General features: G+C 38.0%; 1 protein-coding gene across 1 annotated transcript in view; it reads left to right on the top strand.

Annotated features, from left to right (window-relative positions):
* The first annotated feature begins 235 nt into the window (after positions 1-235).
* igsf3 (immunoglobulin superfamily, member 3) overlaps positions 236-27,408 on the top strand; it is a 179,529-nt gene continuing 152,356 nt past the window's right edge. Inside the window, exon 1 of the mRNA XM_077216175.1 lies at positions 236-1,114. Within this exon, the coding sequence (XP_077072290.1) occupies positions 1,024-1,114 (91 nt within the window). The 5' untranslated portion in view covers positions 236-1,023. The remainder of the gene's footprint in view (positions 1,115-27,408) is intronic.

Below are 27,408 nucleotides of genomic sequence, written 5' to 3'. Positions count from 1 at the left end.
ATATCAACAACACCCGTCACTATAATAACTGTTTACAGAGCTCGCTGCTCTCTCAGTGGCGACAAATGAAGCGTGCAATTTCCTTCAACACTAACATAACACATGCGAAGCGAGGATGTTGTCAAACAGACTGTAAAATAAAATGTGTATTGTTAAAATGAAAACGGACACTTAAATCGCAGTTACGCAAGATGTAAGCAGCGTTTTGGATTCTGACACCAAAGTGAACTGAGCTGAATGCGCGCGCGTCTAAAACAGAGAGTAGGCTAAATTGCGCCGTCGCTAGGACAACTGAATCTAGGCAACGTGATACTGATAACAAAAGTGATTTATCCACCCCACGACTTGACTGAAGAAGATTTATTTGACCGGGACACAACTATAGTGGTCTTTAGGATTCCCCCCTTCTAATATCCTCAGACACCAGCCCATGATTGAAAGTAGGAGATGGGCTGGGCCGCCTAGTGTCTGTGTGACAATAGAAGAGCTGAAGGTGATCGCGGGAGCGGCAGCATCACCGTATCGCTCTTCACGGAGAGCGGACGCGGGCATCACATCTGCTCATATCCGTCTGACAAAGATACAAGTTTATCCTCGACTAAAGTAAACCGGTTATTTGACGCGAACTGGACAAACTGGTCTCACTCTTCTTACTCCACGCGTGGGCTCACTAGGCTGCTCCCGCTGGGAATTGGAAAGCGGCACAAGAGAGCTGAGACCCCAGCGTTCAACTCCTAATTTCGGATTCATCCCTGCACGACTGATGTAATTTATTGGGATAAAATCAAAGCTTTATTCAATCACAAAAGCGTCTCTTAAAAAAATACGGCTGTTGTTCGAGGCTGGATAACCGTCTTACCATCGCGCGAAGGTCCTCTGCCTCGGGAGAAATTGAACCGTTGTGGAGTCGGTATAACGTTACGCACTTCCACGCGGTCCGAACAGGTGTATGTGTTCATAACTCCATCCGGGCTGATTTCGGAAGATCTGAGTGACGATTAGGAATTTATAACCACATTTTGAATGTCTCTGCAATATCTGGACTTAATCGCCAGTGCAGAAAACAGGAGAACTATGGATATCAATTGGCTTCTTATAGCCTTTGCGGTTTTGGGTAAGTTATGTTTTTACTACATATTTCATCATTCCGTGACCTCATTGTTTAATGACCCATAGAAATGATTAATAAGGTGCCCTTTTATTTCATTACATGTACTTGTTGTAGTTTTCGTGTCATTTTTGATTAATGGTAGGCTACTGGTATTTGAGATGATATGATGCGTAGGCTACACGTTAATTTCTCAACTACACCGAGACGTTTTTCGCTGGCTGTGGATTAATGTAAAAACCCAAGTTATAAAGCTATGGAAGTATACATACTGGCATATTAAGTAGCCTAGTCTTTGATGCGGTCCTGCTTAAAAATGCACCCGCTTGAACATTGTCAATGATAGTAAACTGACCAAGGATATTTCAGGTTCTCTCTCTCTCTCTCTCTCTCTCACACACACACACACACACACACACACACACACACACACACACACACACACACACACACACACACACACACACACACACACACACACACACACACACACACAGTTTTCATGTTTTATGGAGACTTTTCATAGACGTAATGACTTATAAATACTGTACAAACTGTATTATTCTATCCCCTTCCACTAGCCCTACCCATAAACCTAGCCATTACAGAAAAAAACTGCATTTTTACATTTTCAAAAAACATCACTTAGTATGATTTAAGTTGTTTTCCTCATGGGGACCAAAATTTCCTCTCAAGGAAATTTTGGATATTGACAAGGATTTCGGATATTGACGGATTTACCAACACACACACACACACACACACACACACACACACACACACACACACACACACACACACACACACACACACAGGAAAATATGGGGTTTGTACATCTCTGTATGGGCTATGAGCAGCATGGATTTAAATGTGAATTAACTGTTTGTGAATCCATACTTAACAGTGGTTAAGTTGATTGTGACCCAGCAGCATGCTCTGAATTGTTTTTCTTTCTTTATTTTTGACAAACAGGAGGCAGCTGGGTCTCAACAGCTCTGGTCAGATGAGTGAGGTTTGTTTTGGGGTTAACGTTGGTTTAGAGAGCCCAGCAGGAGATTAATGTTCCTTTATGGGGGGACATTAAATCAAGTAATCACTGGAGCCCATTGATTGATTTGAGGGCATTATAGATCATTCCACTCTTAAAGGTGAACTCAGTATTTTTAGCTAATTAGAAATTTTTTGAATAAAGAGAAATTAACAGACCTTTTGAGAAATAGCATTAAAAAATGTTCACTCGCATGATATGATCATTTCAGGCATGTCAGTTCTCTAGAAAAAGCTGATTTTATTTACATGGAGTGGGTTGCCCTCTCACGGCATGGATGACGGCATTTTGACATCATATAACTGTTATGAAATGAATGTAGTTATGGTGCGTTCAAGTATTCTCAGACAGATTGCATTTTTGAGTCACAGAAATGTCATAATTACGAGTGTATTATCTTTGAGCCTTGAATTACCAAGCTGGAAGCGTATTAGTTAGAAAACAAAGTGGATGGAGCATCTGTAGTTGATGCTAAATTTATTGAAATGTATGAAATTATTTAATTTACAATAAAACTAGCTAAGTTCCATGATTAAATAGTAAAGAAAGATAGTATTGCACAATTATGATAGAAAATACATACGTAACGATTCAGTTTACAGCATCTCCATAAATGTAATAAAAACAAATGATGTTTTATTTACAAAGTTCGGGAGGAGCACGTTCAGATAATTAACATAATTAACACGGGTGGAGAGCATTCAGTTAACCAACGGTAAGAGGTATAGCAGACCTACCTCCATTCATTGACAGTTTATCAGCATCCCTCCACCACCCCTTCTCCACCCTTCTAGTTCTAGCTAATCACTTCTATGAGGGGAATACTCTGGGTTCGGGCCAAATTCCGAGCTCGGACCCCTCCCCCTGGACAGCACGCCATCTAATTATATGTAAGTGTCAACTCGTGAAAAACGCAAAACACACCTGCGCCCTTTAATCCACCCAACAACTTTCGCCAGTATAACTTCATGTTTTAAATTTGGACCTACGGCTTGAGGGTGTCTAAGTTTATGATACAGAAACACACCTTGTCCCTGAAAGCCAGACATTACACACACACACACACACACACACACACACACACACACACACACACCTGAATTCAAACTCACCTATGTGACGTCAGAGGTTCTAGTGTGTCATTGGGTTGAGTAACACAGAATAGTAGTCACACAGAAGTTTGTGGTTTAGTCAAAACAGATGTGTGTGATTCCAATATGACAGTTTATGATCTTTCTGTCTGTCTGTCTATTGATGATGAATCTATTGTCCAGGTTATACTCTGGTGGACAGCTGGAGCTCTGTGCTTGTGTTTTGAGAAAGCATATTTTGCCCTTGAACTAGGTTAATATGACATTGCACTCAGACTTTTTCTTTGGATTAACCTAACCCCCCAGAGATTGTCTCCCCCATATCCATGCAGATAAGTGGAGTCAGGATTAAACAGGCTGTTATTTCATAAATCATGAGTCTTCCACATGCAAAACACTTTTCAAGTTGCTGTCAGCGCTCACTCGCAGTCTTTCCCCAAGTGCCAGTCACAGACAAAAACCATTAATGTCTGCATTTACATATTCTACTCGTACCTCCCTCCCCCATTAGTTTTTGTCCCTTTTCTCTCCCTCATCACACACGCAAATACCGTCATACTCATTCACACAAACTCTCTACCTCCTAACAAACAACAGATGGCTGTACCCTCCTGGACAAGAGGCATGTTAGCTAGTTCTGCAGGGAGGGGACTGGGTGAAAATGGAACATTGGTTACTGTTGGCTCTCATATAATTTTATCTGAAAATCTGTGGAGGTGCGTGATTTTGCGTTTGCTCTCAGCAGGAGGATTTGATCAAACAAACATAAGTACTTTTTGGTATTGCAATATTGTAGAAAACCAATTCCCTAGATAATTTTTGATTCAAACTGGTGCTTTAGCTTTGAGTTTATATTAAATTATATGCAAATGATCGTATTTCAGTAGAGAACATCTTCAAAACACTGAGTTTGGAAGCAGGGGAGCTCAAGCGTTTTTGAGGAAATGTACATGTGCATTAACAGCTTAATTCCATATGCACAATAGCAGGATAGGTGTACAGTATGTGAGCAAGAGCAGCAAACATTTCACGGATGGAGGAGAAAATATTCAGGTTCTCATTCGGAGTGAAATGCTTCCCACCACCCCCTGTTCCTGTGATATTCTCTAAAACTGCTCGCAAAACAGCAGGAGAGGCCATAAAGACTTTCCTCGTTCACGCAAAGTTAATAGGCCCACAAACTGGTAAACACAACTGTAAAAAGCTTTTTTTAAATATTGTCACTGCTGTATTTATAATTACCTTTCCTCACTCATGGGAAAAGTTTTTTTTAGGACCATCATGTGACATGAATGCTTACATCAAGATATTACACTTGTGGTATTGTGGTCTGCGACTAGGTCCAGTTTGTGTGTGCTAGATAGTCTTGAACTGTGTTTATCTGATCACAGTGTAAATGCTAAAAAGTGGTACCCAGAAGAAATGTTATACCTTTTGAAAAACACACTACTACACTAGGCCCATACAGTATGCTAATTTTAACTACTTTTCATTCATTTTAATTCAGCTGTTTGAACATAGAGGAGGCTGTCACAGAGAATGATAGAAAGGAAAAAAGTGTGTGCTAGAGAGCGAGATTATTCAAGGTGTTTGTCTGAAGTCTTTATTAGACTCCCACTGACTCCGGCGCATTAGCCGAGTTTAGCTTCCCTGCATGAAGTATAAAAAAAACAATGCTCTCATTTCCCGACACTCACTAGGCTGGCCTTATTAAAGCCTCACTGAGTGGATTTTGGTTTTATTAGAAATATAGAGGAAATTAAAGGTGCTGTAAGCAATTTCAGCCGTTTTACTGTTTTGCTAACTTCAACTACGCTACATGTACTTATCATACAAGATCATACCCCCCTGAAGCATCTCATCCGCCTTCTGCAATGACTGTTAAAACATTGCACGTTATTGTGATATTTTTTTTTTCTAGCTCATCAAAAAACAGCTTTACTTAACCAGGAAGCTGTACTTTGTATGACAAACTATGGCTTTCTAACCAAAGGCAAAATGGTAAAATATGTAATTAGCTTTGCTTATATAATTCGTAATCACATTTCCATAATTAAGAATAAATACACCATCAATTGATTTTCTCCTATTTCTAATTCAGAATCACATAGTGCATCCATAAAAAGTAGATAATGTAATGATAACTTCGTTTAGAAAGTGAGTTTTGTTTCAGCTGATTTAGACCGATTCAGTGAGTTCGTTCAGTCAATGATTCCGCCCCCTGATAGGCTAAATTATTTCCAGTATTTCTTCTATATTTATGGTAAAGCTGCTTGTTTTCAAACTAATTTATTAACAGGACCTGGGAATATTGATATATAAAATTAACCATTCATTTTGTGATGATTTTAATTTAAGTATCAATAGTAATATTGCATTAATATACATTAATATGTATTTTTAGCATTAATAATAATACATCAATTTAAATACTGTTACGTCATCCTGCGGCCCCCTTTGGATATTTGCTGAGGGCCGCTATTTAAGAACCACTGCCCTAGAGAGATTCAAACTGTGTATCCTTTTGTACTTTTTCATTAGGGGTCCATGATTTATCACTTTTTCAACTTTAGCTAATGTAACTTTGCTGTTTGAGCATAAAAAGATCTGCAAGGTTACAAAGCTCAAAGTCCACTCCAAATAGAGATAGGCCTATTTTATTTTACAGAAAACACTTATTACAACAAACGGCTCGTTGGGACTAAGTCACAATGTCACTCATTTAAATAATCCCTGCCCACATCATATGCAAAAAGGGGCATTGTCTTTATAAAAGGGGGCGAGGGCCTGGTTGAGCTGCACTAGAGAGAACAAAAAAAGACCTTCTTTAGTAGCGTCTTTTTGCCATTCAAAGAGATGTTTTTTCCAGCACGGGTCCAAAACCCCTTTGTTTGGTCTTTCTAAGGTGGACAAACTTAGAAAAGTGTGATTTAAATTTTAGAACATTTAAAGTGATAGAACATTTTGTATTTTGGAAGGAGAGGCTTCAATGAAACTGAAACGAAGCTGAGTGTTTGAGACAGACTGGAAAGAGAGGTGCTGCGATAATGTAAAATATGTGACACGATAATGTTTTTTGAACAGTCAAGCATGAAAACCTATTATAGTACACCCCAAAAACAAAATTAAGACTTCGTAAAAGGTCATAATGGGACCCCTTAAAAAAAAAACAAAAAAAAAAACTTTTCCACAGTACTGTAGATTCAGCTCTGGTGGCATAGATCGAAAACCCAGGCTTTCTCCAAAACTTCCATCCTCCAAAGACCTGTCAGCAAAATGAATCTCAGACAGGGTTTGTGATTGGTTACATAGCCTAGGGCTGTCACAGAGACAGGTTGTCATTACTCAGGATACACAGTGATGTGAATCAGGTACAAGATTCCAAAAAATGTAGGCAATCAAACCCAGCACTGTTGTGGTCCTGCATTTCTTAAGTAAACTGTGAAGTTGTCATTTTATAAATATTTTTTTATATAAAGTTTAAAATGTATAGATTTATAGTTGGATTTGGTCAGAGTGGGGAGGACAGACTGGTTGACTGCTGAAACCGTAATGCTTATTCTATAACCCTGCCATTTTAGCGCTCTACAAACCCGTCAGTGCTGTTTACACCCAGTGTACAACTTCAACACAATGGAGTTAATGGAGTCCCAGTGGTGTGTAAGATTCTCGTAGAACACACATTGCACAGACACACACTGTGTTCATAGGGACATGGTCATTGCACTCTTTCTAAAGAGGCTATTTACACCTCCCACACAACACTCTGCTATCTTGCCATGGCTCTTCAGTCACTCTAGTGTTAGGCCTACTCAGTTGTTGCAGGACATTGTCGTCCTTTCGAAAACCTGAGAATGTCATGGCAGTTGAAGGAACTCTCAGCTGCCTGACTCCCGAATGACCCGTTGCTCCAGAATGCTGATCCATGAATGTTTAGCTATGAGTGTCTAGCCAGGGTCCCAGGGCCCTATTTGTCATCTGTCTCTGATACATCCTGTGTACGTTCAGGACTGCCTTGAGATGAGGCCAGCGCTACACGTGTTTACATTCATGGCATACTGTTCATTTTCCACGCTTCAGGAGATTATTACCATGGTGAAGATCTGTATACACTTAAAAAAGCAATTACTTTTCACAATGTTATAAGAGTTATACATAATAAAAATGTGAATTAGCCTACTTTGAATCAACATAACCAATATTCTTAAATCTTGTACCAACTAGTCTAACAGAGTTGTCTGAACAAATAGCATGTTGAACAATATTGGAGATTTTTCTAAAGGTTTAGAATATATCCGGGCATGCAGTGTGTGTATGTGGTGATGTTAAGGACTTATCTTTTTACATGATGTTTGTTGATTGGTGGAAACTATTGGACATAGGCCTAGTATCATTTATACAAAAATACTGTTGAGAACGTTGGTTCTGGTTTCAGATGGGATCAGACATGTTTACAAGTTTTTCTCTCATAGGAGACTGACATGGAAGAGAAGAGACTGTTGAATAAAGTCGTTATTTTTGTTTTGTTTTCTTGCGCACAAAAAGTATTCTCGTTGCTTCATAACATTAAGGTTGAACCACTGTTGACACATGGGCTATTTTAAAGATGTCTTTACTACCTTTCTGGGCCTTGAAAGTGGAAATAACGTTGCAGTCTCTGCAATGTGAGGGACAGAAATCTCTCGGATTTCATCAAAATGGGTGAACTAACCCTATAATTATGATCAATACATGAACAAAAGGGTTATTTTTTTTAAAGAGAACCTGTTTCTCTAGCATTGTCTTTGTATTTTCTTTTTCTGACATTAATGTAATTTCAGATGTTAAGTATAATTTGCACCTGCCATTTTCTGCTATATAGCCTAGGTGAGATTGTATAAATTGTGAAAAAAGAAATTGGTCTTCAATCTTAAATTAATAGGGTTCAGTTGTTTGGTGTTTGAAATTGTCACTGTTTTTACACTTCCATTCTAATACAGACATTTTGATTATTGGCCTAGTGTTCTATATCATCTATATAACTTCATCTAACTCATGTAACCTGCATATAATTTAGAATTAACAGTATTCAAATATACATTTAAACATGCAATGCTTTTTTTTTCAAGTTATCTTGATACACATAAAATTCTCTTAAAATGTGTAGAAAGACAACATGTCCTGGATGAACTCACTAGGAATATTTCAATGTTCAACTCAAAGTTCTGGTTTAAAAACTTATGATAATAGACTGAATTTTTAGTGTGCTTTATATTGTCAAATATAGTAAACTGTCCATTTACTGCCATTTTTGTTGATAGGAGTATAGTACAGTGCTAACATAAAAATTATGGGGAGAAGAGGGGGGTACTGGAGCAGAAATGTATACTCAAACTTGCGCTGCTTGTATAAGTGTGACACTTCTCAACGTATTGGAGCATTTGGGCTAACCACTATAGTTTACTTTTCATCCCTTGAATAGTATGCAAGAAGGTTGTGCTATCAAGAGTGAAAAGTCAAGAAGTTTTGTGTGGGTGTGTCACTTTCCAATTGTTCGTCTTTATCAGGTCTACTACTGTGAGACATAATCAGCTTAAATTGTGTTGTTCTTTGAATCACTAGTGTTTATCGTGTTCTCTCAGGTTCTTTTTAGTTTATTTTTAGTTCCTTCCCTGTGCATTTGTGTGTGCTGGTAGGTGTGCGCTTGCCTGAAGTGGCTCAGATTAGATCTAAACAAAATGGAAACATGCAGCAGGGGGTTGGAGTTGGTAAGCTCTTTTCTGCCCCCCTTAGCTATTATACATGATCTTCGTTGTTGGCTCTGATCCTTGCCTGGCACCTGCCTCTGGCTCTTCCACATTTACAGGAAAGCATGGAAGACCAGACCACCTCTCAAGATCTGACCAAGAAATTGAGGCATAAAAAGTATTTCCTGCATGTTGGACCTCATTCAAGTTGCTTTATGTGTTGCAGTGACTTCTTTGAATTTCTCTTTAAGAAATATCTTCCTCCTCCCCCGACCTCCAAACAGCTGAGAACACACACAATTGCATGACCCCCAAACACCCGCACCCCTGCATAAACCCTTCCACCCACCCACACAAGACATTTAAACAATTTACTAGTGCTCAGGGGTGGGTGATATGACCAAAATCTTGTATCACGAAATGAGAATTTATTTCACAATAATATCACAATATAATCATTTTTGCTTTAAATAAGGCTATTTAAAAATTTTGATCCAATTGAAATTTCAGAATTTTTTTCACCATTTTCAATATCACAAAAAAGTAATACTAGTGCTAAGTAAAAAAAACAACTCAAGCTTACTGGAGACAAGTAAACTGTGACAAAATTGATTTCAGACAGTGTGCACATATAGTGAAATGAGTTCTCTTTCACTGCTTATTGCGCTTCAACAGTTTTAAAATTATTTTTAAACCACAATGCTTGAAACACATGCAAATGATAAGCTTTCGGGACTGCTCAGGACAGCAATGTCACATGGACGACGTTATTGCAATAGAGACAATAGTCCAAAATCTTTACCGGTTAATCGTGTCAACCAGTACATCGCCTACACCTGTATGCTATATTTAACAACACATTTTCGGTAGTAGCTCTTCTCAAAGCCTGAAATATTTTAAAGGGGACCTATTATACCCCTTTTTATAAGATGGAAAAAAGTTTCTGATGTCCCCAGAGAATGTATGTGAAGTTTTAGCTTAAAATATCCCACAGATAATTTTTTTTATTGTATGTTAAAATTGCCACTTTTTGGGAGGTGAGCAAAAACCCACAATTTTTGTGTGTGTCCCTTTAACTGCAAATGAGCTGGTGCTCTCAGGCCCTTTTCAAGAAGAGAGCGGAGCTTCAAGAGAAACCGGCAACAACAAAACAGGACAATCTTGCGTACTGAAAATGTCAGAAACTGTCAGCGGTGTTCAGCCATATGTTTGTGAAGTTTATTGTACATGATCACACAAAAGATGAAGTATCTCCAGAAAATCACAGAGCTAAATAAAATAGTACGCATTCAATTCTTTTCAATAAACTCTCTCTTTCTCTCTATCTTGCAATTATCATCAACATACACAGCGAATTACACAAAAACACTCATTACAACTAATATTAAACACACATACAAACCTCTTATGCATTTTCAAGGGGTACCTCATAAACTGGTAAACTTTGTATGCGTAAAACAACTAAGATGAACTGTAATAAAGTGTGTGCTCTCCCTTTCATTACTGCCGTAACCATCTGGAGACTATAAGCTGGATCATGAACAGTTTGAACTGATCCATCCTCTAGTAACAACTTTTTAGAAGAATCTGTTTTCTCTATTGTCCCTTTGTATTGACCCTCGTTCACAAAGCAGTCTTGTGTAAAAAAATGTGCACAGACATAAATTAATTTAAGTAAATGAGGGCAAATTCTCTTCAAAAATAAAATGAATCCAAAGCTTCAGCAGCTTCGGGAGAAAATTAAGACTCTTATGTTCACTCTTACATCCAACAACAAAACACCTGTATTGCTTAGGAGACATTCTTGTCGCTATACAGCTGCTTTGGCCTGAAGAAAATGGTGGACAGTGTAGAACTAGCTCAGGGCGTTGTCTATGCTAATACAGCAGAGTCTGTCAGCAGTTGTGGGCATGGCCTGTGCAAAGTGACGTCACTTTACCCAGAATCTGCGAACGGCTTGTTCTGAGACGCTGCTTTTGATTTAGCCTATTAGGATTAAAAAAAGGAATGAGTGTTTTTTTTATCATTATAGGATGGTTGTGTACACACTGCCAACACACATTTATGTTCAAACACCATGTAAGTTAATTTTGCATAATGGTTCCCCTTTACATTTTTTGAAAGTAACAATACTTTTGATGAATAGAGCTGCAATGACGAATCTTAATAGGAATGCATATGAACTTAACCTATTACTGTCAATAATTTCAAATATGTCAATTAACATTACATATTCGTCATTGCAGCTCTATTAGACTTGGATAAGTTTGTAAAGGCATAGCAATCTGAGTCAAAACAGGCTGAAGGACTGTGCAGAGTTTAGTGAACATGGCATGAGATTTCTAGAAAGGTTTAGATACAATAGTTTTCAATGGAAACTTTGGCTTTTTCTTCTGTTTGAGAGGAGAGCTTGAAGTAACTTGTTATTCCTCTCAGAGCATTCAGTCAGAAGTTTGCAGTGGAAGTAGTGCCGGGCGGTATACAAGGTTATACCGAATACCAATGTTTATTTTTGTTATGATATGAATTTTTAATATACCACAATACAATAAAGCGTAATGTCGCTTTAACAACGATCGTAACGTGGCGCAACACAGTTTGGTGGAAGGGCTTTTTGTACCGCTGCCTCAGATCTTTGGAATTCTATTCCCCGACTCATCCACAACCTTTTATCATTGCTACTTGTTTACTTGTTTGACCCCTGACTCTATGATCTGATTTTTATGTACCTCTATTATGTTATCCATCTCAGTTTATTTGTATCGTTTCTATGTCATGTTTATTTGTACTTTATTGTAAAGCGATATATAAAATAAACTTAATAATAATAATATAGCAACACAGCCTTTTGGAAAATCTGTTTGTGGTTGGCATTGACATCGTTGAATAAACCTGAGCACTACACGTTTCAAAGTCAAAACGCGGCGAGGGTGTTTTTATATGCATCTGAAGTGAACTGACGGTCTTTAGAAAAGTTTCTATGCTTGGAAAAAAAAATACCATCATATACCGTGAAACCGGTATAATTTAGAAAAATACCGTGATATAGATATTTGGTCATACCGCCCAGCACTACAGTAAGTGGAAGCCTATGGATTTTGTTCTTGTTTGTGAGCTCTCTACGATTCCAAAAGATGTAGCAATTTTAGCCAGAACAGACTGAGTTTGGTGGACATAACTTGGAATCTCTAGGTAAAATTATTGTCTGAAGTTTTCAATGGAAACCCATGAGATTTTGCTCCTGTTTGAGGTGCAATCAGTCAAATAATGCTTTCTGTACACCTAAAGACTTTGAAAAGATTTAGAAAAGACTTTATAAGATTATCATTTCACATCTAAAGACTTGGGTTCACAGTTTTTAGTCTCAGACTTAAGACTTGCGATAATATCAAACATGTTTGATATGAAAGACTAGAGAAAGACTGGCATAAATCGGGTCGCCGACTGCAGATTATCACCTCACATTTAACGATCGAGACGACGGGAGCGCGCCAAGACTCCAGTAAGATTCCTAAAGACTGCCGGTCTTTAGTCTGGGACTGTGAAAATCCTTTGGTGTACGCCCGGCATTAGATGTAGCAGTCTGATTCAGGACAGTTTGTAGTAGGCCTACTCTGCCAATTTTGGTGAATGTAGGCTAGGTTGAAAGGTGAGAATTAAAGTTTTGTTCTTGAATTAGGGATATTGAAAGAAACCTAGGCCAAATCATTTGACTGTTGTGGTAAGAGTTCCTATACCAGACACTGACTTCCCTCTGTGTAAGGTCCTGAATACCAGTCACAGAGCCAACCCTAATAATTAGCATCTCCTGAAACTGCCTTTGGAAGTAGACGAATGCCTGACTCTCTTGAGAGACACTGCCATTACTGCTTTAGCAAACCCAAAGCATCTGAGTGATCGCACTCAGGGCTCGAATTTCGGTGCGGGATTGCAGGTATTGCGCATCATTTTAATCATTCCCGCAGGTCTTGCGTTTGTAATGCGGGAAATTCCCGCAAACATTCATTCAATCTAGCATGTAGGCCTATGAGTAAATTTAACCTAACAGATTATAAGATCAAATCAGTCCTTTTAAAACTTTCTGCGAGACGCAATTTCATAAACAGCGTGAGTGATTCTGCCAATGCCGCGTCTTCTCTGTCTCTTAAAATAGGTTACACAAGGCAAGCCAATCGTGCTGCAGCTGCAGGCGGTGATTCTAGACTCGTGTTTCAGGAGTCGGGACATATGATGTAAATGTCACTTGCACAATCAGGCCATTGCATCGTCACTATTGTTTATACTTTGTGCGTCTTTTTAAGTATTACCTATTTAAACATTCAAGCGATTTTAACCCGCATAACAAACAGCTCGTGAGTAACAAAACGGAGTTATTTTTTGCGAATTATAGCGCTTTAACGGTCAAAAGCACACAACATTGTCTAAATTCCAGTCTTGGGGAGTATCCTCTCAAACACAATCGGTTATGTCTTAAAAAAATAATAAAAAAAGAAACTGCATGTGACACTATAATGAAAACAGTATGGGCCGTTCACGTTACGTCTTTTGCGCGTTCATCCTTTGCTGAAACATCTTCGTCTTCATGGAGAACGTGGCTCATGATTGCTTAGCAACAGGGAGCCCTTTTTAAAAGAGGAGAAAGTGGCGCGGACTGCGCTTTACACGCAACATGTGAACGTGGATCCGTGCACTAGCTCTTCAAGTGAGAGTAGCCTAAAATGTGTCTGTCATTATTGTATATAAAACAACAAAAGATAGCATTAATTGTAAGGAATCAGGATTAATAGCCTATGTATTCAAATTATACAGGACTAAAAGACTACCGTGTTATTTTACATTTGATTACTTTTTTTCCGCTTCTAGCATTTCTGAATACTAGTGTTAGACCTAAACTTTTCTCTTTATTTCATGTATTTATTTGTGCTACTTTTTTAAATTTAATTCAAAGATTGTAATCAAGCTTCCTTTTGTTGTGTAAACTAAAAAAAATGACCTCATTGTAAAAACACAAATACAATGAGTGAGCAAACATTTAGCTAAAGTATTTTTAAAAAATTGTCTAAAAAAAACTCCCGCCTCAAATTAAAAAATCCCCCCCATAAGAATGACCTAAAGGGGGATTTCCCCCCTATTTTCCAAAACGAAATTCAGGCCCTGGCACTTAAAAGGACAGAATAAAGCAGTCAATCAGGAGCTGTGTGTTGGGGGCTTCATTAACTCTGGTCAGTAACTCTGGTGTCTGATTGGTTTTCTTTTAGAACAAACGAGTGAGTGGACGGCAAAAATGGTAGGGTTGGAAAGAGAGATTAGAGGATAAAGGCTTCTACTTTAGGCCACACTGCCATTCAAAGACAGAATGTGACTGACAATTCCTAAAGAAGTCAGTCAGAAGAGATTTTGAGTTGAGTTAAAAGCTGTCATTCACACAAGATACTTAAGTTTGGTTTTGCATGGGATTCCAGGTCTCTTTATTGAAAGGAATCAATCATTAGTTGATAATGATTAAGTGCTTTAAAATGTGTCTACTCGCCCATCTGTTCCGCCATGTAAACAAAGTGGGGCAATGGAAAGGGGGTAGGGAAGAAGTGCTCCTGTAGCAAGTGGGGAGAGGGTCTGGGGGGTCTGTGGGTGGCTAGACTAGACACTTAACAGACGGGGGTGGATTGGTGATCCCGGTGGGATGTGGGGGTGCTGTTAAAGCATGGTCGTTTCGACTGGTCACAAACACTAAATATTTTAGCATGTCCACGGAACTGAGTGATGGAACTGTGGAGTGCAGTGTCTGCAACCTGGTCATGAATAATTCAAAGGGGCCTGAGGAACAGTGAGAAAGCCGGTAAGTCTTTGGGTGGGGTTTGATTGAATAGATGGAGTCATAAGATGGGGTGCAGTGAAGAGACAGATTGTTCTTGTTCTTAGTGATTGACCGTAAGTAGGACGCATTCCTGTCAAGTAGGGGTTGGGGTTAGGTGCTTTAACTACGCTAGTAACACACTCCATTATCCATAATTTCTCTGATATTTTAGGGGTTCAGTATGTAATTGCTTAATCGGTACACAAAGAACCAGAAATGTCGTACTTGCATAATCAAATCTTCAGTTGAGTTTACTTCACGGCCTTGTTATGTCAGTCGAGAAATTACCGTTTCAAATGCATCTTCTGTGACCTCTAGGGTTGGGTATCGTTTGAATTTGAACGATTCCGATTTCGATTTCGATTCCGGTTCCTAACGATTCTCGATCCCGATTCTTTTAAGAGGCAGGGTCAAAAAAGTTTAGGATATTTTAAATGAGCTAGCTAACCAACGATCTTTCTGAAGGAAATAGTCTAACCTTCTCCATCAATTTTAATTCTATGAACTTTTTCCTTTTTATGAACTTTACTATGAATTTCTCATAGGGTTGTTTTCAACTACAATATAAATATCAAATTTATGAACTTGAATATAAATATTATAAATTATGAATATATTTTCACAGGGGTACACTTTCCTCAAGAGAGCTTTATTTTTTGGAAACCTCATGAAAACACATTTACACCTGAGTGTATGATGCTGCAGGTACTTAAACATAGTGTGACATGCCTAGACCAATGGTGTAAACAATCATAGATGACGATGACGGCGCACGGGTTTTTATTTAAAAGAAAGAACGTAGCCTGCGTTTGTATGTAGGCATAAGCAACTTTCACCATACTAACTAAAATATAATTAATATTATTTTATTTTATTTGTATTAGTTGTTTGAAGAGTAAAAAAAATCGGTCGGTCTTAACGCAAGTTACAACCGGCAAGTCGGTCGGACTAAAAGGGAAAATAAATAAATAATTGGGTCGGTCCTAAATTGACAGGGTCGGTCGGGTTACGTTAAACAAGAATATTTGGCCTTATGACTGAAACACTTCTCACATCACAGTGGTCTGAGACACATTCAGGATGGATTGCGTTTACACAGTATGGAATTTGGTCATTTGTATTTTGGACTATTCACATTTGGTTTCAGTCATCAGATCACAAAATCTTTTAGAGCCCATTTAGCGCTGACCACTCGCATCTTAACCGTTTTCCCGCTAGTGTTTAAAAAAAGAAAGTTGCAAGCCAGTGCCAGAATTTTTGATAATTTTCACAAAAAATCTGTTTTATTCTAGCTTCATGCATTCTTTTTTATCAATGTTTGTAAGTTTCAGAAAAACAAAAGCTGAGAAAACATTTTTGTTTTCTCATTTTTGTCAAAGACTATGTCCAGATCGGATTCAGAACGATGATCAAAACATTGAAGGAGTAGATCGAATCCATCAACACTCTCCCAAAGCTTGCACAGTCCTGTACCTCATCCTGGATCGACATTACGTTCTGTAATGTTAGGCAGTTTTAATTTATATGCGGTTCAATGTTGATGTGTGTTATTTTGACTGCTTATACTATTGCTTGTTTCTGCTTCTTCCCCTGTGTTTTGATCAGGAGATTCAGTACTCTTTCAGAAGATGTCATAGCGCATCCTACTAAATAACATTGAAAACATGGAAAGCCGGAAATTTCTGTCAATGACGGGAAAAGCGTTAATGCTAGATGGATTAGCATTTACCCCCCCTTACTTTTCTTCATTGTGCTACATCTAAAAATGGCTCCAGGTGAGGTACTTCTGAAGTAGTGCAGCTTCAGTCATAAATTTGAGGTCATTAACCTGTTTGTTGCACATGTGTAATTTAAGGCTCTTTGGGGGAGACCCCTATGTGCTCACCTGCTGGAAAATGATACATGATCTGACTTGCTAATAAAAGGCAACTGAATCTGCTAAAGTATAGTTCCTGTAGCTCAATTTGAAGACCATGACTCTAGCAGCGTCATGGTCATGGGTTTGATTCTCAGGGAACATATGTACTGATTAAATGTATAGCCTTAAAAATACATTGTAAATGTACAGAGTTACTTTAAGATGCAGAGAAATGGAGTTTTTCTGTTGTCTCTTCTCCCTTCCTGATGATACAGTAAAATTAGCAAGTGGAAGCTACAGTATGATTAAAATTGATCTAGACTGAAATTAACTAGTAAATGAACTAGCCAGATCAATAAATGTTACAGCTACATTTAAAGCATGCATACAGTTTGAATCACTGCTGACAATTTGAATCTGTTGGCCTCTTCCTCTGCCTGTAGCTCTAATGACATTACTGCTTCCTATGCCTCAGGATTAAGTGAAAGCTGAAATAAGTATCTGTGGATTACGAAATACAGTTTGTGCTTTAGCCTCCCCCTTTTATCTTCTGTACCCTGTTATACTATGATGCAAGAAACAGCTTTTGGAAAGGCCTTTGTGCTATGTTTCTTGTTTTGGTAATGAGAATGGTCTACTTAATGGAAGAGTATACAACATTGGGATGCCCATGACTCAATTTTGATATGAGATAGATACATCAGAAGATTTTTTGGAGAATTGTATTAGTCTGTGGGAAGATTTTCTTTCTTCTCATATTACCTTCTTGTTTAGTGTTTAATAACTTAGATTGTATATGCTAGCTCTTGGTCTGTATGTTTGAATGTCTAGGCTAATAAAAAAAAAAGATTTTGTTACCACAAACCAAATATGATAGGACCTCCGTTCTAAAATGTACAAGCGGCCAGCTTTATATTTATATGAATTAAGATCCAATTTTATAATAATAATAATAATACTAATAATAATGATTTAAAAATTGGATTATAATAATTATTATTAATTAGAATTATAATCCCTGTGTCTCTGTTTGAAAACAGGCTAGATGTGAGGGGGTTTGCATATTATGGGTTAGACTAAGAGTGAGGCCAAGCAGCTAGCATTTATTTAAATATCCATTACTAATTGTTAAAGTATTTTAGTAAGTACCATTACAGACAAAGATGTGGAAACGACATATTGGTGCGCGTAACCAGCATGTAGTATTAGTAGCATATAGCTTTCCTCTAGCTCAAACAGTAGCGGGTTGGTGCTTGCAACGCCAAGTTCATGAGTTCGATTCCCAAGGAAAACAAGAACTGATAAGAATGTAAATGTGTACCGCTTTGGATAAAAGTGTCTGCCAAATGCATGTACGTCAATGTAATGTAAATGTAGTGTTACACATGTGCATCTATCTGTGTCATCCTCACTAAAGTCGTTGTAACAAATGTACTCAATGCATTCAAAACAATGAATGTTTTCAACAAAGGAAAATCTCGGTGATCTTTGGTTGTGCAGGATAATTCAGCTCAAAAACAACAAAGATAAAGAAAAAAAACAAAGAAAAGGCTTTTTAACTTTTGTTAACACAATTCGAGTGTCTTGGAGTATCTTTGTTGTTTTTGTACTCAATGCATACTTAAAATGTGTGTATCCAGATGTGTAGACGTCAACCTTTCTGTCTCACCTTTGTGTTACACTGTGAGGAGCTAAGTGTTAGATGGCTACATGGATTATTGATGGAGAAAACAGTGCCCAGCAGAGCAGCAGATGGTTCTGTTGCCTGTATATTCCTGTCGGGGAGGGAAGAAAGATCTCTGATTGGCTGTGTTCGCATTAGTGTTGTCACGATACTGCAATTTCAACTTCTATACGATACGTTGAAAAATATAGATTTTTGATACCATGGAGAAAACTGCCATAAATACCGGCATAAAGCTAATTTGTTTTTGTTTTTTGATGACCTGGGTATTTTTGTTGATATAGTCTACACACAGAACAGGGAGGCTTTGTTTGAATCTTTGCACTACATTTTCAACAACAAAAAAAGACAAGTAAACAGTCAGTAATAGAATAAATTAAACAGTATAAAATTAAAAAAAAATAAAAATAAATCACGATAAAAAAAATTAGCTCGATAATTTTTCCGGCCGCGATAATTTCCATTTGCATGCTTGTTTGTTTTCCCCCGTCTCTCTCTCTCGCTCGCTCTCTCTCTCTCCCAAAGAGACTGGATGACAACTCTCGGTGTCGAACCCTCTTGTCAGTTGCATGGTCTTTTGTGTGCCGCAGCGCTTGTCAGTCACATGGCAGGGTTTCCCATACGTTCATTTATTTGTGGCGGCCCGCCACAATATCAACGCTGACCGCCACACATTGATTTTCGAATGTTTATTTTTTTTATTATTATTGTTTTTGATTGTATTTAATTGCAGAGCGGCGTAGCGCATTCGCGCAGCACTTCCTCTCGATCGTCCCTCTCTCTCGCGCGCGCTCTCTCTCCCTCATATGAGGCGCCATCTAGGGCTTAAATCATACTTCATTCACGCACATATGAAACACTTGCATACACATATACTAAGTAGTCAAACATACATGTATAATGCTGAATGCTCAAACAAATACATATGAAATGCACAAAGACACACCTAAAGTCGCTCACGCACATACACTCAAACTCTACACACACGAGATTCGCGCACATACTCATATGAGTCATGCGCACACACACACAAATTCTCCGCGCACATACTCATATGAGACGCCAGCACACACAAACTAGCGCACATAGGCCTACTCATATGAGACGCATGCTCACACAGTGCATGATGCATGATTCTCAGTGTGAACGTAAGTCACACATTGGTAAGTGCATTTTTTGTTAACAGAGAATGAGAGTCCATTGCTTTTTATTGTTTTTGGTTGTTTTGTTCATTTATTGCGGATATTTAAAATGTTTTCCGTTTTCAGTGTTAAATAGTCTTTAGAAATAAAAGTTTATTGATTTTTAAAAAAAGGTGTACCTGCATTATTAAGCCATTATCATTATTTTAGATTAAAATCGCAATAAATTCTTGGACAATTTATCGTCCAGCAAAATTTGTTATAGTGACAGGCCTAGTTTGGATGGCTGCACAATTTGATCAATTTTTTTTTTTACTATCCTATATCAATATATCAGAGATGTAATTTGTGTGGAGCAGCATTTACTGCAAACAGAGCCCTTGCAAACACTTATGTAATAACAGAGTGCCGTGCTTCACTCAAAAACATGCAGCACATATATTTATTTAATTAAAATCTTTTTTTATTTTTATTAGGCTATTTGTGCAGCCCTAATATACAGTTTGCTCTCTCAGGACATTTTTCTATGCAGTCAGTGTAACATAAATTAGGATTTGACTGATATACAGGATTGCAGATGTGTTTGTTTTGACCTTTGCCCCGACTCCAGCTTCTTATGTGTTTTAAGTATCCATTAAATGTAACAGTTTGCATCTGTGTGAAAGAACTTGCACGTTCCATTGAAGTCACACATATGTTTTGTATCAGGCCGAGACCTTTTAATTATATTTAGGACCCTTGTCATTTTGAGTCGGACTCATGTTGAGCATCAGGTGTCCTGTTTTTGTACACATGCAGCGTGTAGTGGACCGTAGTAGCCAACAACTCCTGTTTATGTGTCCCGAGGATGTTGTTCAGTTTATAGAGTTTGTGTACGAGGCAGCTTAACACAAGCACTTCGATTCGTATAAGACCCTGACCCAGAGTCCAGAAGAGAACCACCCCAGTCCAACAAAGGAAAAAGAGCTTCAATAAACCAGCTGCAAAATCCATGTACAGTCATATCTTCAGGGTCTATGTTTTTGCTTCAGTTTTGAAAATACTCTGAATGGGTAACTATAAATTCACAGCATGCTCATCTTTTGAAAGAAATTAATCTGTGTTAAACAGAGGCCAGCTCTCTCACCTATTGTGTGCAGCAGCAGGCTTCCTTTTGAAACGAAAGATGGAGTGTCTGTTGAGGGCTAAATTGTTGCCAATTACAGGGACGGGCCACAGAATAGCCTTTACTCTTCTGTTTGTGTGATACATCCATTAAGGAGGAAGGGGCAGAATGCTCAATCCTAATGACTGGGTTGCCTGTGTTGGCTTTATAAGTGCTTTTTTGCTTCACATTGGTTAATGCATCAGCTTTTTAAAAGGCACATGCTAATGTAGACTTCAGCGCCTAATGCGGGATGCTGTCTTCACTAGTGCCAAGCACTTACATATGCACATAGTGGGAATGAGCAAAACAACATATTTTCAAAATAGACTAGTCGACGGAATAAAACCTGTATAGTTAACCCAACACCAGCGTGACATGATAAAACACATCTTTTCCTTTTTAATGTTAAATTTTGTTGTGACTATTTGTTTACATAATGGACTGATTGTTTACACGAATCAGTCCATATTTGATAATTGGTCTGGCTTGCTCATTTTTTGCATGTTTTTACATTTTTATTTAATTTAAGTGGCTATTTTGCGTGTGAAGATTTTGGAGGTGAAGATTTATAGCCTTTTCTCACAGCACTTGATATAATTAAACTTATCAATTTGATGGCGGGTCCAAAAAGGTTCAAACGACAATCACCAGTGACAACTGGAGATTGACCCGTTGTAAAATGCAAAAGACTTCGGAGTGGCTACAGAAAAAAAGAGACTGCAACAGGGCCCATGCGAAAACAAGAATAATATCGGAAGGTGCATGTAGTCACTCAATGCTGATGTTGTTAACATTAACAATTTGACAACAAAGTATAATTTGCACGGTTTGACTCGATATGATATGCAATCTTTAGATTCAGCACAATATACTGCAATGCTTCTTTCCCCTTGGTTGGTCAGAACAAAAGTGGATGTTACTTATTCAGATGACATTTTCCAGTGAAAATTCTTATGTTAGTCATGCTTCCCAAAAGTAGAATCTGTGATTCTGAATGACAGTATCTACAACGGAGCGGTGACTGAAAGCCGCACATTCTCCTCAAAACATTGGATTCATCCGCGCTAGGGATGGGACGATTACCGGTTTCACTATAAACCATGATAAAATGTACTGACGGTTAGTAATATCGTTTAAAATTAAATTATCATTAAAACCGTATTTGATCATCGCGATTTTTTTAATAACTCACTATAAATCCTGTCCAGCCAGCAACAGTCTGACGCAGCGCGCAATGTTGTTTTTTTTGTTTGTTTGTTTTTCGAGAAGGAATGGCGGAAGGCAGTGACCGTGTTCGGGAGATTTTTCAGCCTTTTAAGAGGACCAAATCTGAGGTGTGGTCGTATTTTGGCATTTACAAAAATCCTGAGGGAAACTTAATCGAGAATGGTTACCCTGTCTGCAGAACATGCACAAAAAAAGTCGCTGTGATAGTGGTAAACACTTCAAATCTGCCGAGCCGTCCTGTGTGACCTTCACACACTGTTGTAGCGAACGCAAGGCAAGTTAACTTTGATCTCAATACTAAAACTACGTCTGGGAAATAATTGGGCACAAAATGTTGTTTTGAGTTGAAATATTTAATCTCACTCACTTGACATAAACTTGAAGCATCCGCGAAGAAAAGTTTGCAGCAAGTGGTTTTTAGCCAAAGACGAACGAACAAGTTCAAACAAGACTATTAAGAGATAATAATGTATATTCATTGTACACTTATAACACCGATTTTTTTACCACATAATTACGGGGACATAGGCTATTGAATAGAGATGAATGTCTCTATTCTTACCTGTTAAATCCATTTTGTACAGTGTACAAAACTCGTCCAGACAAGATGATCACAACAATATTATCAAATTCTGTAAACAATAAATCAACTCTGATTTCATTACCAATACAATCAAAAACGGAGACGCAAGATGACAAGTTGTATCTGAATGAAATGGGAGCGCGCGTCCGTTGTGATACATGGATGTGCGCGGAGTTATAATGCGTTGCTATTGACGACGGTCATTATAAGGAAGGAAATGCCACAGAATAGAATCTTACTTTAAAAAGTGCATAGAGCTGCTCGTTTTATTTTGTTGTTTGTTGATTCTCAAATATAAAACTTGTTGAAATGTTTTCAGTGTGAGCATCAGTTCTTTTTTAACACTTTCATCTTGTTTTAACAAAACCGTGATAATATTGATAATCATGATAATTTCGGTCACTATAATCGTGATATGAGATTTTCATACCGTCCCATCCCTAATCCGCGCTGTGCCGTGCCGAGGCACAACCCACGCAAAGTTGATAATTACGCGAATAACTGCAATTGCAGATTTCGAACAGAGATGGCGACAAAGAGGAAAAAACTATGGACTGCAGCTTTATTCTTTAAAAACACTGACAATTTAATAGCACTACTAATCTTTTGCAAAATTAACATTTATATTTCACTGTACATTATACTGTCTAAATTCACATGCAACTATTTATTGTTTAGAAAAAATCGTATAGCCTAAAAATTTAATGTTTTAATTTTTTAACATGCAAATTGTAAAATAGCTAAAACATGGCATGCTGTCAACATTAAAGCCACAATGCTTCAATTTTTAAAAATGTTTTTTATTTATTAATTGTTTTACAAAATATCTTGATATACTAGTCAAGCTCACTACTGACTATTTAGTTATTGAACAAATAGTTTTACAAGGTGTTTTAATTATATATACAGGTGTATATATATATATATATATATATATATATATATATATATATATATATATATATATATATATATAATGCCTGTTCTGTGCAATCTGTCCTTTTTTTAGGGTAATGGTGGTGTGTTGGTTCATGTTCTCATTGATGATGAATTAGGGCTGCACAATTAATCGCAATTTACATGAAATTAAACCAATTTGGCTTATCGTGAATATGAAATCGCAAAGGCTGCAATTAATTTTTTATGCGCAGCTTGTCATTGATGTACGGCTCTGTAAACGCTGCTCCATCTGAAAGCACTGTGAGTTTGAGTCACTTATATCGTGCATTTGAAAAATCAATACGCGTCAAACATCTTTCAAAACATAAGCATTTATGAACCTCTTGTCCAACAAAAGACAACATTTAATAACATGCTTTTACTCCAAACTCACAGTTGAGCATTCTTCTGTGAGATAATGTGGCTTCTTACACAGAATAAGGTAGTGGTGTGTTTATTGGTCAGCTTTAATCAATAAAAGCATTTCAATCTTCTGTTTATTCAGCTACAGTAATAGTATGATGCCCATAGGGATTTCCTGGGCTGAATCCAAAATTCACTATTCCCTACGTTAGTCCACTAATACGGTTCACTTAAAGGAGTGAATGAAAACGAGTGCGTGAATTCGGACAGCCGTTGAGTGTACATCGGTTGTACACTCGTTATTTCAGTGCAATGTGGGATTGAATAAGTGCACTCAATAACATACACTATGGTTTCGGACGCCACTACAAATGGCTGTCCCCTCAAATAACGCCCCATTTGAGGATATAGGGGGCGATTTCGGATTCAGCGCTGGAATGATGTGTGTTATCATACTTCTGCGGCGGGGCATATTTGGAGTGTCTGCGTGAGAGCGCCCTCTGGTGTTAAGATGGAACAGCATTTATTACTGATCAGCCGCACTGCACTGACAAGCTGCGCAAAAAATAATCGCAGCCTTTGCCAAATCTCATGCGGTTTCATTGCGATTAATTGTGCAGCCCTATGATGAATCCAGAAGCTGTATGAAAGGCACCTGAAGATTTCCATCCGCTTGGTTTTTCATTCATCTGGGTCCCCGGCAGCTGAGGCTTGGAGGAAATTGCCTTTTGGGAAATTGAGTGGAAATAAATTAATTTGGTAGTATGTGAGCCTCTTTAACAGGAGGTCAGCAGCTGAGAGAGCCCAGCACAGCACTGCTGACTGGATGCCCCTTCTCCTCCTCATTTTCTCAACATTACCTGCACTCCCATGGCTGGTTTATTCCTCTTTATTCACATAAATGGGGAGTCGCCAGGCACGCTCATTTATGACACGTTTGATTTAAGAGCTGTATTCTCTGTCACACACATCAGTCTGAAGGCAGTAGTCAACCAATTTACAAGCTTTTACCCTGTTTGCTGCTGACCTTTTCATGTGCAACCAATGATTACAGTATACATGATGTATTATTACATGAGATGTCGCTGTATACAATGCAGTATGCATGCCACGAACTGTGTACTTTCAGATTTATTGCTAGTACACCCTCATGTTGTTCCAAATAAATAGGCTACTTTCTTCTGCAGAACATGTTATGAAAAAACTCTTTCTGTTTTTGTCTATCCATTGAAAATCAGTGCCGTCTAGTGCTGTTTGTATAGAGAAAAACATTTGAAACATTCTTCAAAATTTCTTCTTTTGTGTTACGCAGAAGAAAGAGAGTCATCCATGTTTTGAGAAAATGTTTTCATTTTAGGCTGAACTATCCCTTTAACATTTAATTTTGAATGTCAAATACACTACTGTTCAAAGGTTTGGGTTCTGATTTTTTTTTATGTTTTTGAAAGTTTCTTATGCTCTCCAAGGTTACATTTAGGCTATTTGATGGTAATACTGTGAAATATGACATAAAAAAAAATCTTTATGAATTTTAAAATATCTCAATGTATTCATGTGATGATAAAGCTGAATTTTCAGCATAATTTCTCCAGTCTTCAGTGTCACATTATTATAATTAGTTAATGTCTGCTAATTTGTTTCCATTGAGGCACTTTAGTAACTTAACTGCGTTGATTTATAGGAGTGGAATTTCTCCGAGAAGGCTGTGGATGTTTAATTAATTTAAATTAATTAAAAACTTATAATAATTAATAACTTAAATTGCATTAAATTGACTTAAAAATTTGAGTGGATTATGGTTTAACTTACAAAAAAGTAGAAAATTGCTTAAAGCTGCAGTCTGTAGTTTTTCCTCTTTGTCGCCATCTCTGTTCGAAATCTGCAATTGCAGTTAATCGCGGAATTATCAACTTTGCGTGGGTTGTGCCTCGGCACGGCACAGCGCGGATGAATCCACTGTTTTGAGGAGAATGTGCGGCTTTCAGTCACCGCTCCGTTGTAGATACTGTCATTCAGAATCACAGATTCTACTTTTTGGAAGCATGACCAACATAAGAATTTTCACTGGAAAATGTCATCTGAATAAGTAACATCCACTTTTGTTCTGACCAACCAAGGGGAAAAAAGCATTGCAGTAAATCACGCTGATTAAATCTAAAGATTGCATATCACGTCAAACCGTGCAAATTATACTTTGTTGTCAAATTGTTAATGTTAACAACATCAGCATTGAGTGACTACATGCACCTTCCGATATTATTCTTGTTTTCGCATGGGTCCTGTTGCAGTCTCTTTTTTTCTGTAGCCACTCCGAAGTCCGAAGTCTTTTGCATTTTACAACGGGTCAATCTCCAGTTGTCACTGGTGATTGTCGTTTGAACCTTTCTGGATCTGCCATCAAATTGATAAGTTTATTTTTATATCAAGTGCTGTGAGAAAAGGCTGTAAATCTCCACCTCCAACATCCTCACACGCAAAATAGCCTAATAGCCGAGACACCTTCTTTATGTGTTCAGATGTGACGTTATGACGGAAAGACATGCTTGAATTTCCACTGGAATTAAAAACATTATTACGAGTTTACCGTTTTGAATCGAGCTAAGGCAAGCAGATAGTTTTGAACACTGGCTGGTTATGTACTTGCTCAAATTTATTTCGTATAATTTTTAACCCCAAAAAGTTGCAGCTTTAACTTATTTTGATGAGTTAAAGCAATCTTAAAACATATGTTGTCATAACTTATTGATATTTTACAGTGTGTGGTGCTACAAAGGCAACCTCGTAAAATATCTCTTCCATGTTGCTATTTGCAATGCTTGTCATGTTGAGGTCAAAGCCACTTGCAATGAGAGTCTTGTGAAGGGGCCTTTGCATGGTTTATCACCTTCTATGACATTTACAGTATCTAGGTCTGCTGGGTTGAAAGATAAAGCGCTCAGGTGTTATTATGACTTTATTGTAGCAGAGCGAGTGTGATTTTATGGTAATTAGACTTCCCTGTCTCCTGGAGGGTGCCTGTGTGTGTCTGTCCTCGCCTCTGTTTGATTTAAGTGGAGCACGTCCAGTGGATTTTCTGCCCTGTGCTTGTTATCCCTCTCGGCCAGCCGTATCTGGCGGCACAGGTGTTTATTCAAGCACAACGCACCACTTTGTTTGAGCATGTTTGCGCATTTGCTCTTTTCTCTTATGTGTGGATAAAATGCAATTGAAAGATGGTAAACAATGTTTGCTCTGTGGATCTCCAAATTTGGGACCTTGTTTTTTTGTTTTATGAGAGAGTTTGAAGTAACTTCTTTGTGCACCTGAGGGAGAATGGTTTACACAGAAACGGGGCTTTCTTGGTAACTCGCCTGAGTTAAAGTGAGTCCCAGACACTCCAAGGTGCACGAGAAGTGGGATTATCCACAGCCGGTTTAAGAACATGGTGTCACTTTATAATGAAGCAGTGAGATTGTGCCTCTGTGGAGGAGACGTGGCGTGCTTCTCACTGGCTTAGTTCTTTATTCCCCTTATCTTTGCCGTGTGCATAATCCTCACACACACATCCCATGCGAACGTTTGTCCTGGTTCCCACTCTCAATGGGACACTGGCATTCAGTGTCCAGCAATCACAAGCTAGATAGAAACAAACAGTTTGT

Source organism: Siphateles boraxobius, unplaced genomic scaffold (assembly GCF_051911475.1).
Source record: "Siphateles boraxobius isolate OS27281-9 unplaced genomic scaffold, OSU_SipBor_1 7, whole genome shotgun sequence".
NCBI lineage: Eukaryota > Metazoa > Chordata > Actinopteri > Cypriniformes > Leuciscidae > Siphateles > Siphateles boraxobius.
Note: the sequence above shows the minus strand (reverse complement) of the source record. Positions and strands in the feature narration are given on the sequence as shown.